The following is a 13,336-nucleotide window of genomic DNA, read 5'->3' on the forward strand; positions in this document are numbered from 1 at the left end:
TATGTCTGAAGTGTCGCATTAGTTGCCATAGTAACTGCACGTGTTTACTTCAAATTCTGAGGTGTGGCAGCACAGCATGGAGTCTTTGGACCTGTGTGTTCAGATTTCTTCTCCCCCCCCCCTCTCCTGTTAGACAGATCTCAAGGGCACCTCTTAAACACTAACTTTCTCCTGCCCTGTACCCTGCTAAAGTGAATATCATAAATTTATCAATTTATTTCTACTTTATTTCCTACTTCATTAGTTTCTAGGACACCGTGCAGCTCGAGGGAGAGGACGAAAAAGCCTTCCTCCTCCGAGAGTAAAAATGCAATTTCACAGTCAGCTTGCACTGATGTTTTACACCACGCTGGAGTGAAAACAGATATGGCTGACGTCTCTTATCAGACTCCGGGGAGACGGGCGGGAAGAAGAGTTCTCCTGCAGTGTGTTAAATCTTCCCAAACGGCATCGGAGAAGCGGCTACCGACCCGGACTAACCCTGACCCAGACGTGACTGCTCATGCTGCTGGCTTACTTAAGATATGTTGCTATCCATCTTCCAAAACCAATATTTATATATTTATGAAAAGAAAGAGAGCGCACTTGTACCGAGCTTTGCAGCTCCACATTAACAGACCATCGCTGATCTTAAACACGGCTATAGGACCCGTCGACGCGGCTATAGGACCCGTCGACACGGCTATAGGACACGTCGACACGGCTATAGGACACGTCGACACGGCTATAGGACACGTGAACACGGCTATAGGACACGTGAACATATTCATACTGTTTTTGACAGTGAATTGTTTACTCGAGTGACACGTGTTCAGCTTGTTACATGAGGAGGAACAGATAAGAAGTGATGGGACATACACATATGAGGATTGCAGACAGAACACTAATGAAGAAATCACATTTATTCCAGCATTCTACACCCCTCTCTCTCTTTCTCACACACACACAAGTTCAAGCAAAGCCTGAAGAATAGTCTGATGGATTATTCTTGCTTCATTAGCTGGAGTCCAGCGCACAGACTAATTCTGCACCGGAGTGATAATGTGATAACCCAGCACAGTCACACCACCGAACAGAACGGCATAAGCAGAGCCTTGCTACAGAACAAGAGTGAGGATGAGAGCATTCCCACAGCACCATGAACCTTAGAGACCGTCAACGTGCCACGGACACCCAGACCAGTGCGGACACGGACTGACTGGAGACAACAGTTCATGTCTGTACTTCGAGCTCACATCCACACTCCTACATACACACTCATGTTCTCACTCAGAAACCACCCAACTCTCTCAACATTTTTAAGTTTAATGTCATGGCCGTAGGTAGACTACCAAGAAATGACTGAAACATCATATTTAAAAACCATTAGATAACAATTCACAGTTCAGAGTTTACTGTTCTTCTGGAACTGAGAGACCAGGCCCAAGACTTGCTCTGAGGCTGTGATGACTTTGTTCTGCAGGTAGGAGGCGCTGTTGGTGCTGGTCTCTTGCAAGTAGTAACGGTAGTTGACCATGATGCCACAGGAACTGGCCATGCCCCTGGGGCTGATGTCAGCAAGCCAGTTGAGCCGCCACAAGGTGGCGCCGTTGTGCAGGTGGAAGTTGGCCACGGGGTTGAGGGCGTAGCCACGCCTCTTCTCCCCGTACAGGTACCAGGCGCACAGACGCAGCAGGACGGGCTTCAGCGTGTGCGTCAGCCGGTCGGAGCGTAGCCAATCGGCAGACGTGAGGACGGCTCGGAGGGCGTCCAGGGCGGGAGGACCAGGCGCTGCCCCCGTCACCTCCTCCACCTCCCTCCACTCCTGCTCGGAGAGGAGCTCGCTAGCACGGCCCTCCTTCCTGTGCTGGCTGAGGAAGCCCTGCAGCCAGGCCGTGAACCCGGGGACGGGGGACAGGCTGGAGAACTCGGCCATGTGGGGAAACTCGCTCTGTGGACGGAGCAAAGATTGTACAGGTTACTACGGCAGGGGTGGGTGTGCAGGATGTACTGCAGCAGAAGCACCCGGGACACCCCCCCCCCATCTAACAGCTTGGAAACTACAGACAACCACTTCAAATCCCTTCTGGTTCCTTTTTCTCCACATTACTTACACCTAGACAAGCCCCTCTCTCTCTCGTTTGTGTGCTCTCTCTCTCTCTCTCTCTCCCTGTCAGATTGGTCCCTGAGGGCAGAGAGTTTAAATCTGTTTCTTTCCCCCACAGCCTCACTCCCTGCCTCACTAGTGGCTTCCACATCACACACATGGAGGAAGAGAGGATAAGCATGTCCGTAGGTCAGTTTCTATTCATCAACTCAATTTAACACAAATCCACGGTAGTAGGGCTGGGTGGAGTGTGTGGGGTGGAGAGGCAGAGAGAAAGTTGAACAGAAAGTCTGAGGCGAAAGTAGAGCTCCCCATGACCTTTTCGTGACCCTTTAATTTTCTTCACCCTCTCTATCTTCCATCACTGTAGATGTTCCCCAGTGTCAAAGTGATTCACATTCTCTCCACTCTCAACATATACCCTGCTCAAACACACACACACACACACACACACACACACACACGGCAGTACCAAAATATGCCCAATGTAGCCAATAGCACACACATCCTCCACCCTGCCCCTCTCCTCACACGCTACACACCCTGGAGCACCCTGGAGCACCCCACTGCTGTAGTACCACAAACAAAACTCATCAGTCCAAAACACACACACACACCCACACACTACACACCACACACCACACTCTGGGTTTCTCATGAGGCAAAGAATCCTCTGAAATTATAAGGCTTTATTGCTGCTCGTTATTAATGATGACCACTGAGATTTCAGTAGTTTTCCATGTATCTCTCATCCTTCTCATCTCCATGGAGATGTGGCAGCATGTGAGTGTAAAGTCTGCTCCTGGGTGGCGCTGTGCAGGGTCAGGGGTATTTAGACAGAAGGTATCTAACCCTAACCCCTAAGCGTAACTCCTAACCCTAGAGGGTATCTAACCCTAAACCCTAAACGTAACTCCTACCCTTAGCCCCTAACCCTAGAGGGTATCTAACCCTAAACCCTAAATGTAACTCCTACCCTTAGCCCCTAACCCTAGAGGGTATCTAACCCTAAACCCTAAATGTAACTCCTAACCTTAACCCCTAACCCTAGAGGGTATCTAACCCTAAATCCTAACCCCAGAGGGTATCCATGCAACTTCAGACTTGTGTCTTTTACTGGATAGTTGTCTTTTCCACCTCAGTTATGTCATCCCCACGGGCCCCAGCCAATCAGAGAGAGTCACACAGAAGTCATAAACAAGCACTGTGGCTAAAGGGAATTTTACATGAAATGGCAACCACAGTCTTTACATGTCATGTATTTTTCACCAGTTACATCAAACAAAGAAGATCCCAAGAGCCACACTGGTTATATAAAGTAGCTTTACTGGAAAGAAACTCAGGTTCCCACAATCCTCTGCCTTGCCAAAGTGAAACTAATCAATCAGAGACGAGTAGCTACTGCTTGAGGGACCAGCAGCTCTTCAGTGGGGTTCATTTCAGGCAACGATGGCCCGCTAGCAGTCTGGGCTCAGTTACACAACACTTCCACATGCTCCACAAACCTGTGTGTGTGTCTATGTCTACAAAACAACACCTTCTTCTTCTTGTATTATTATTAAGGAGCACAGCATCAGACAGCTAGATGTCCTGTAGTTTATGCAGCACTTAAGTGGATTATATGAACAGAGGGAAGAAATGCAGCCTGTTGGCATCCCTCTTCTCCTTATAAGTATCGTTCTCACGTCTGTCTCTTCCATCGCTTCCTGCTGGTGAATTCTGATAGGGCGGACCATGCTGCTTTTGAAGGGTGTCCAGGGTGTGCACCCAACCCAAACCAACCCAGGCCAGCTCCACTCTGACCGATACGGGCCATCAGCCAATGAGAACTCTAGTTCTGACGTCATAGGCCTGCAGGTTAGGGATGAGTGCCCCATTCTGCTCTCTCTTTGTTGCGTCTTCGTTCATATTATCTCAGTAATGTAGTTTTTGTGTCTTCGCTTATATTAGTGCAGTACATTCAGTTATTGTGTATTTGTTCATATTAGTGCAGAACATTTCGTTATTTCATTTTCTTTTTTGGGACCTTAATTTGGTTTCTATACTTATTTTGGCACATGGTCACTCTCTGCGCTACATTTTTCTAAATCCGAATAACAAAGAACTAAAATACGCCTCTTTTTAATGGCACTGGAAAGAAAGTTCATCGTCTTGGTCTGGTGGATGGGTAGGCAAAAATATTTTATTTTAGGACATCTAATTGTGCAGCTAACAGTACTAAAATGCTCTGTGTGTCCAACAATGATCTGATCTATGTGGCTGAATCACTCCATCTCTCTCCTGTAAATGCTGTTTAACCCCAGTGTACCCATGAATTTCTCTAACACTGAGTCATGCAGGAGAGACATGGGCAACACGTGAAATGATATATAAGAATAGTGTGAGTGTAACAGAAACACCTCCTCGTAAAACTGACCTGCAGTTCGCGCACCACCCTCTTGATGAGGTAGTTGCCGAGCTCCACCCCATGCAGGCCAGCCTGGGTGGAGGTGATGGAATAGAATACGGCGCTTTTGATCTTCTGCGTGTCCTCCACTGCATCCAGAGTTGCAAATTCTCGCACGATACTCTGAGAACCAGCAGAATAAAGAGGCAGGACAGGTGAAACCACAATGGACAGGTGAGACCACACTGGACAGGTGAGACCACACTGGACAGGCGAGACCACACTGGACAGGCGAGACCACACTGCTGTGGAAAAAGCTAGCCAGGTAAGTACTGGGACCAGATAGGATCTAACTGTCCGTATCTAACTGTCCGGAGCATGAACGGAGCATGAGTGAAGCATTAGCAACATCTCACCTGGATGTTGTCAGAGATGTGCTGCGTGAGGGCCACGTGCAGGACCACCAGAGGCTCCCCGGGCATGGAGGCGTGGGTGAAGGCGTAGCAGCGACGGTAGGGGCCGACTCTGCGCTTGATGTCTGTCCAGTTGCGGACCGGGTGGACGGCCTCATACCTGCAGCAGCACATGGGGACAGGGTCTTTTACACCACCCACATGGGGGCAGGGTCTTTTACACCACCCACATGGGGACAGGGTCTTTTACACCACCCACATGGGGACAGGGTCTTTTACACCACCCACATGGGGACAGGGTCCTTTACACCACCCACATGGGGGCAGGGTCATTTACACTGGCCAATATGTGAATGCTAGCCTTGGGTTGGGGCATCAACAGTGATGCCTGAAAGCCTGTTTGAGGTCCAGGGACTATATGTATTATATGAATGTGTGTGTGTGTGTGTGTGTGTGTGTGTGTGTGTGTGTGTGTGTGTGTAAAATGGTGTCTTACTGGCTGATCTTCTGAAGGAGCTCACAGGGGGACTGCCAGGTGATTCTCTCCAGCTGAAGTAGCCCAACGGAAAACCACTCAGACAAAAGGCTCTTTAGAGTGCTGTTAAGGTCCTAATACACACACGCACACACACACACACGGTTGAACAAATATCAGTAAACCTGCATCCCTGGGCTCTTGCATAGAGTACGTGAAACGTTCTACTGTCGTTCTCATTGGCTCTTCCCCAAATTTAAACTGCTTATGAACGTCTGTCAGTCTCACCACTCACACACAAGTGTGATGTCAGTCACACAGCACACACATTCCTCACTCCAAGCTGTAACACAGTCTGTCCTCTAAATGTAGTATTGTTGTCTAGTCCTGTTGTCTAGTCCTGTCCTCTACAGCTCTGTGATCGACTCAGAATTCCTTTGACAGGATTTCTAGAAACAGTACCTTCTGGTCCTTTCCCAGATTTCTGTAGAAGTTCATAAGTTCCAACTTACTCAAATTGGCAGGTGGCGGGTACTTCTCTCCCATCTCATATGGGGCAATGGTACCACAGTCCATCACTGCGTCTCTGGGACGCCCAGTGACAACCAAATGAATTCTAGCATTTCAAAGTGTATTTGCATTTTCAGCACACACTTGCAAAAAAAATGGCAAAGATAAGGACAAATACTGCTGGTACCATGACAGCATTAAAAAGCTAGGCGACGTGTTGGCAAGAATCAAGAGAACTTCTGCAGCCCATATATTTGGTTATGCTAGTCTAGCTCCCGTGTAGAAGTGGTTATGCTAGTCTAGCTCCCGTGTAGAGGTGGTTATGCTAGTCTAGCTCCCGTGTAGAGGTGGTTATGCTAGTCTAGCTCCCGTGTAGAGGTGGTTATGCTAGTCTAGCTCTCCCGTGTAGAGGTGGTTATGCTAGTCTAGCTCTCCCGTGTAGAGGTGGTTATGCTAGTCTAGCTCCCGTGTAGAGGTGGTTATGCTAGTCTAGCTCCCGTGTAGAGGTGGTTATGCTAGTCTAGCTCCCGTGTAGAGGTGGTTATGCTAGTCTAGCTCCCGTGTAGAGGTGGTTATGCTAGTCTATCTCCCGTGTAGAGGTGGTTATGCTAGTCTAGCTCCCCTGAGCAAAGCTCTACTGTCATCAAGTCCACAATAATTTTTTTCTGCCAGCAGTGCTACTATAACCACAATCAACACACTGTCGATCCTCCTCCCTGATTACCTATGAAGTCATGGAAGGACGTGATCGATGACCAGTTGGTTCCAAATGGATAGCATCTCCCGACCAAGACGGCAAGAATTTATGTCGCTGTGATTGGTTAATCTGACACAGCGAACGCTGTGAAATACATTAAACGTGACATGTGTCACTGATGTGCACCTTTGGTTCCCTGATCGTATCCAGTGCGCCCTTTCCTCCATCACCTGTATTGGGGTGTAGCAGGAGTGGAGCGCGGGAGGAGGCGTGCAGGGTTTGGCTGCGGCTGGTCTGCCTCACTCTGCTGGGCTGTCAATCACAGGGCTAAGTGCTCCTCCTGGCCTAATGCCCCTGCTAGCTGCATTTCCACTTTACTTTAAAAATCTCCCAACCCACTTTGGACAGAGATTTTTTTCTAAGCTAGATGTTCCTCCACTTTAAACGGTAGGGCTGCTGGCAGTGCTTCAAACTCTGCACCCACCAGTTTCGTGTTTGCTTACACGACTGAATTTTATCCAGGTCCAGAGGCACATCGCACACAGATACGCACCATCCTGCTCCAGCCTAAAACTTCCAAAATGCAGTGCTCTCAAAATACACACACAAATGTGCAGTGCTCTCAGAACTTCTGTGCACGTGTCACACAATCACACACACACACACACACACACACACACACACATTTATAGGACTAAAGACATACAAGTAAGGCATGTGTGTATGTTTAATACATGACAAGAGAACAAGAGAGAGAACCATAAGATCAAGGGTGTTGATGACGCCACAGGCTGTTTCCAGAGAGTTTCTGCAGGGCATTATTTATCACTGCTGCACTGTTCTGGCTGGAGACCCCCAACAACCTCACACCACGTGACGAGAGCCAGTCAGAGCGAAATGTGGACTTCAATAACCCTGCAGCTGATCAGAAATCCCTTTTAAAAAAATGTGTGCCATCGGAGGGCAGAGCAGAGTTGAAGACGAGGTGGAGGAAGGACTGATGAAGCTCACTCTTCCTTTTGCACATCACAGGCAAAGCTTGTGAGCTTGAAGAGGATCATTGTTTAGGTCCCTACGTGCTTGCTACAGCCTGTACGGCTGTCTCTGCTGAAGAGGAGTCTAGATGACACAAGTGTTTCGTGTGTGTGTGTTTCACCTTTACACCTGCAGGTCACGCCTACTCTACTAACCCATGTTTCTGTGCGTGGTGCTGTTGGTGCTTTTGGATTGCATTAGCATGTGGGTTTGAATTCCTTCAAACTCTACAAAGCAAATAAGTAAAATACAGTGTTTCCAAATAGTATTAAACCCCCTGTAGATTCTTGCAGGTTTACACATTTAGAGTTAACTTAGCATTTCGAAATTTGGACTGTAGATGAGAAAATGCACTGCAGCAAAAAATGATGTCATTTCTCTGACTATTTCTTTAATTTCATATTTTGCCAGAGGGTCAGTTATTATTCAAACCATGTGTATAATATTTTGTGGAATAGCTTGTGTTTGTAATTTTAGCTATTAATCATTTTTTATAAACCTGATCAGGGCAGCACAGTCTGTGGTGTAATCTTGGCCCACTCCTCCATGCAGATCTTCTCCTAGTCGTCTAGGTTCGTTGGGCACCTCATGTGGACTTTGATCTTGAGATCCTTCCATTTTTTAAATTGGGTTAAGGTCAGGAGACTGACTAGGCCACTGCAACACCTTGATCTTTCCCCTCTTAAACCAGGCCTTGGTTTTCATGGCTGTGTGCTTGTGGTCATTCTCCTGTTGGAATATGAAATAAAGACCCATCTTAAGATCCCCGATGGAGGAGCAGGGTTTTTTGGCCATTATCTCCAGGTAGGATGTGCTATTCATCTTCACATGGATGCAGACCAGATGGCCAGAGCCCTTGGCTGAGGAGCAGCTCCAAAACATGATGCCATCACCACCATGTTTGAATGTAGGGATGTTATTCTTGGGGTCGTATGTAATGCCATCCTCTCGCCAAATGCCTCAGGTGTGGTTGGCACAAAAGGACACAGCAATGGACTCCGCATGGGAGGACACATTGAAAGTCTGTCCAGGCCATGGAGGATTAACAGTACTTCCAAAAGCCTTCCACTTCTGGGTGATGCACCCAACAGTAGAGACTGTTACTTAGCATTTCAAAATGCTAAGTAAATCTGCAAAATCCACTTTGGGGAACAACCCTTGTTTGTAATTATAGCTATTAATCAGTTTTTATAAACCTGATCTCATTATATATCTCATATTATCATATCATATATGATCAGGTTTATAACTTGGATACTGTGTGTGATTGAGTGCTTTAATCACTTCACACATCATTTCGATTTCCCCTCAGCTCACAGTCATCCACCTCACAGCGCACCTCCTTAACTGAACAGTTAAATGAGGCTAAGAAGTATTATACATTATGGAGACTATGGTACATTATGTTACAGGACTATGCGTTTTGGTGTTAAAATATAAATCAATAAAACATTAAAGATTTATGTTCTGGTGAAATGTTACACATATATTGCCTTTCGTAATGCCCAACAGTTATTAGTACTTTAATAAAGCTATTCCTCCTCCCCCAGACTGCTCCGTTTCTGCTAATAATGCAGTCTAGGCCTGGTTCCTTGGTACAGCAATAGTTTAGTCTGTAGACATAATCTAAAGTATGAAGCAAATTAAACTCCTTTGCTTTCTCTATATAGAGGTCATTCCATGCCAACTCACCAAGGCCTCTCACATCCTGTCATGAATTTTCTTGGGAAAAAAATGATAATAATGCGAAAACATCTATTAAGTTCATGCCTTCAACTCAAATACTTTTGCGGTCCTACTTATTCAAATAAATATTAACACTTTCCCAGAAAATACATTAAGGAAATTGGAATAATCCTTCTTCAGAAAATATACAGTCAAAATAACTTGGTGGGTTTTCAGTTCTGAAGCTGTATTTAGATCTGTAGCACTATTTATTTTTTTTGCAGCACTAAATAACTCAAATATGTGATAAAACTACATTAATACTACAAAGACACAAACTGGTTGCAACAAAGTGAAAACCAGTGGATATAAATTTCTGAAAATGAATTCATTTTGGCAAAAAATAACGTGTTTATTATTTTGATTACTGTAAATTATTAATCAATAAATATTTACATGACTCTACATGTTGCAAATCAAATTATCATTAGGGTTTCTCAGATGTTCAGTACAATTTTCAACCCAGTCCATTAAAAATAGGCAACTGGTGAGGCTTAGAATACACACAAAGAATTGCAAAAGTGATGAAATTTAGGTCAGAAGGCCAACTTCAAAGATTTGTGTGTAAAAAAGTGATTTGGTAGAGCTACAGGATTTTACTAGGTTTCCTGAATTTAATACGTGTCTAATGGGATTTCTTCCAAGAAAATCCAGTATGAACTGGGTGGTCCAAGTAGTTTGACAAGGAATGACCCATAAACTTGGCAAACTGAACCACATAAAACTGAGTGGGATAAGAAAGAGACATGGGGTAACATTTTGGGTATTACATCAGTTATAAAGAACAGCAACATCTCCTGGACCTAGAAATCCTTACTGCATCTCTGGTAGTATAGGAAGAGGCTAAAGGTCAAAGAATATCAGGAAGTGAAATATTAAATAAAAATTCTAATTTAAATGCTGATGATTTTCAAGATAGGACCACATTTCACTATGACTGTAAATCTGATTGATTCACCTACTGTCCAGAACTGACGCGTCACGTGACACGTGTTGAAGTGTCATGTGGGGCCTGACTGCCTCAAGACGTACAGAAAAAGTTGTGTGTTAAAAAACGTTTAAAACAAAGTCTTCTTCCTGCATGTAATGACTGTTACCACGTGCTAAAGCAACGCGCGAATGGTGTGGAGGTTTCTTAACGTGTCATAAGTGGGGCAAAAGTCACCAGGCGCTGTGTAAAAGTTCAGGTTACTCACAACACACTGTAAGACGAGACCAGTTAAGAGCGGCTGACGCACAGGTGACCGGCGTCACCACGTCACTCCCACAACGTTGTGAACCTTTAAAGTCGAATCTACTCTAGTACCATGTGCGAAGTCACCGAGTGTCAGTAGTTACCCTCATGTGCGGACTGTCTGTAACTTTAGAAGACGTGATGTCGAGCACGTCGGCACGCAGGTCCACCAAAAACTTCACCCCGCCGTCCACCCGACTGATGCTGCCGAGCAGGTGTCTGTACGTGGGCGTCAAGCTGTAGCGCAGTCGGTCCTCCACCTGCAGTACTGTCGCCAGGTCCCGGTGCTGTGTGTCCACCAGCTTCACCGCCAGATCCGCGGCTCCTCTGTGATCCACCCCGAAGTCCTTCGACAGGATTTCTAGAAACAGCAACTTCTGGTCCTTCCCCAGATTTCTGTAGAAGTTCATGAACTCCATGTTGCAGGAGTCGGCGGGTGGCGGGGTCTTCTCCCTGGTCTCGTAGGTGGGCAGCGGCACCACGGTCCTCCGCAGCATCTCCTCCATGTTCCTCCTGTGATCGTGCCCCACAGCAGACGACCATGCACCGACGCTTCGATTATTCCACACACTGATCTTCTGGACGGGCGTTAAAACGCGGAGATGTCGCCAGGTCTTTGTAAACGTACACAGAGAAGCCCCTAAGTGCGTGGACGTCATGGCACACGCGAAATACAAGCGCGCTACCAAAATAAACCTTTGACCTAGTAAAGAATCACTTCCGCTTTCTTAAAGGGGCCGTGCACCGTTTGATATGACTTTTTCCTGTGCGCCTAGTTTTTTATTGATACAGTACATACATTATCATGAAATGTGAACGACGTTTTTTTTCTTCAGATAGTGTGTAAACTAAACCACCTCGCAGTTTAGTAGCGGCAAACACGTTTTGCTGATATTCTCGAGACCAGAGGTGGGTAGAGTATTCAACAATTTTACTCAAGTAAAAGTTCTGTTACTTGAACCAAATGTTACTCAAGTAAAAATTTACTTGAGTAAAAGTAAAAAAGTACTTTGATTAAAAGCTACTCAAGTAGTGAGTAAATGCATGAGTACTGCCTCGTGTCAATAAATTACATCATGGGAAATTTACATTTAATAATTACATCATACAAACGTTCAGAGATATAGCGTTACACATAATTATACATACGGCAAACTTAATAAATAATAAATAATAATACATTTTATTTATATTGCCCTTTATATCACAGGATCTCAAAGGGCTACAGGTTAAAAAAGGGAGAAACAAATATGTCATTAGTAATAAAAATAAGTATTAATTTAAAAGTTTTAAAAGTTTGAGTTTATATATATATTAGGGATGCACCGAAATGAAAATTCCTAGCCGAAACCGAAAACCGAAAATGAGGAAGCCAAGGCCGAAAGCCGAAACACCGAAATACATTATGCCAATTATTAGTAACATTGGATTTATGGCTAACCTCACTAAAATCAAGGCATTGCTATTCAAAGAATAAATCAACTACAAAATTTGATTTGAAAATATTTATTTAGCACTGACATTACAGTAATGCATATTATAAAATAAAATTAGTGGTGGGCCGTTAACGGCGATACCGCTGACAACGGCCGACCACTAATTAAATTAAACTCGCTTGCAGACCGTTTTTATCTGAGAGGATAAATATATGTATTTTATACGAGTTAAATTTAATTATAACTGACTGGCCTGAAAGATAAATATAAATTCTCTCATAAAAACGTGACGTGAGTTGCAACAACATTAAACAGCTCAGGTAAACACACTTCTGAGAAATGTCGTCTGCTCGGCAAAACATAACGGGGCTCAATGTGCTCTATTAGCCTACGAAATCCCTACGACAGAGAACGGCTGATCGTCTAAGGCAACGAGTTCCATAATTTTTGGTGTAATGTCCTTTGCCTTGGCGCCATCACTGGAAAACTTTTTTGCTAGCTTTATCCAAATAAACACGTGCAGGCGATTTTTACTTGCGTCATCACAGCACATTGTTTCGGCCGTGTTGTTTCGGTGATGAAAGTATTTCGGCCGAAAACCGAAAATGCAAATTTAAGCCATTTCGGCCGAAAATTTTCGGTGGCCGAATTTTCGGTGCATCCCTAATATATATATATATATATATATATATATATATATATATATATATATATATATATATATTTTTTTTTAAAGGGGTGAACCATATGTTCTGCTAAAAAGAAACGTCTTTAGGCCCCTTTTAAAAGAGTCAATGGATTGTGGTGCCCTCAGGGTGTCGGGGAGGGCGTTCCATAAGCGTGGGGCAACAGCAGAGAAAGCCCTACCTCCCATGGTCCTCAGTCTGGTTCTGGGTAGATGGAGGAGGTTTAGTGGAGCGGGAGGAGTGGAGCGGGAGGAGCGGGTTGACTTTTGTGGGATGAGAAGTTCTTTGAGATAAGGGGGAGCATGTCCATGGATGCATTGAAAGGTGAGGAGGGAAACCTTGTATTCAATCCTGGTGGAGACAGGAAGCCAGTGGAGTGAGTGGAGGATGGGGGTGATGTGTTCCTGTTTGCGTACTCTCTGGATGTATTGGAGCCTCTGCAGGCTATTGCTAGGGATCCCTATGAGAAGTGAATTGCAGTAGGCCAGTCTGGAGGAGATAAACGCATGGACAAGCTTTTCAGCATCTGAGAGAGAGAGTGGGGCAAAGTTTGGAGATGTTTCGCAGGTGATAGAAAGATGTCTTACAGAGATGGTTGATGTGGGATTCGTAAGTGAGTTGGGGATCCATTTTTATGCCAAGGTTTGTGACTA

At 45.1% G+C, this 13,336-nt stretch overlaps 1 protein-coding gene across 1 annotated transcript; it reads right to left on the reverse strand.

Annotated features, from left to right (window-relative positions):
• Positions 1–883: 883 nt before the first annotated feature.
• mlycd (malonyl-CoA decarboxylase) lies at positions 884–11,291 on the reverse strand. The gene is made up of 5 exons (XM_076985471.1): positions 10,666–11,291; positions 5,382–5,494; positions 4,889–5,045; positions 4,503–4,655; positions 884–1,930 (listed from the first exon to the last, which is right to left on the reverse strand). The coding sequence occupies exons 1-5, from the start codon at positions 11,218–11,220 to the stop codon at positions 1,385–1,387; spliced, it is 1,524 nt and encodes a 507-aa protein (XP_076841586.1). The 5' UTR covers positions 11,221–11,291; the 3' UTR covers positions 884–1,384.
• Between the last annotated feature and the right edge of the window lie 2,045 nt (positions 11,292–13,336).

This window comes from Brachyhypopomus gauderio, chromosome 2 (assembly GCF_052324685.1).
Source record: "Brachyhypopomus gauderio isolate BG-103 chromosome 2, BGAUD_0.2, whole genome shotgun sequence".
NCBI classification, from domain to species: Eukaryota; Metazoa; Chordata; class Actinopteri; order Gymnotiformes; family Hypopomidae; genus Brachyhypopomus; species Brachyhypopomus gauderio.

Excerpts from the sequence above, each read along its gene's own strand:
- mlycd (XM_076985471.1), bottom strand. The coding sequence starts at position 11,220 with ATGACGTCCACGCACTTAGGGGCTTCTCTGTGTACGTTTACAAAGACC. Across the intron at positions 5,046-5,381 it reads CTCCTTCAGAAGATCAGCCA|GTATGAGGCCGTCCACCCGG; the intron begins GTAAGACACCAT and ends GTGCTGCTGCAG. Across the intron at positions 1,931-4,502 it reads GGGTGGTGCGCGAACTGCAG|AGCGAGTTTCCCCACATGGC; the intron begins GTCAGTTTTACG and ends CTCCGTCCACAG.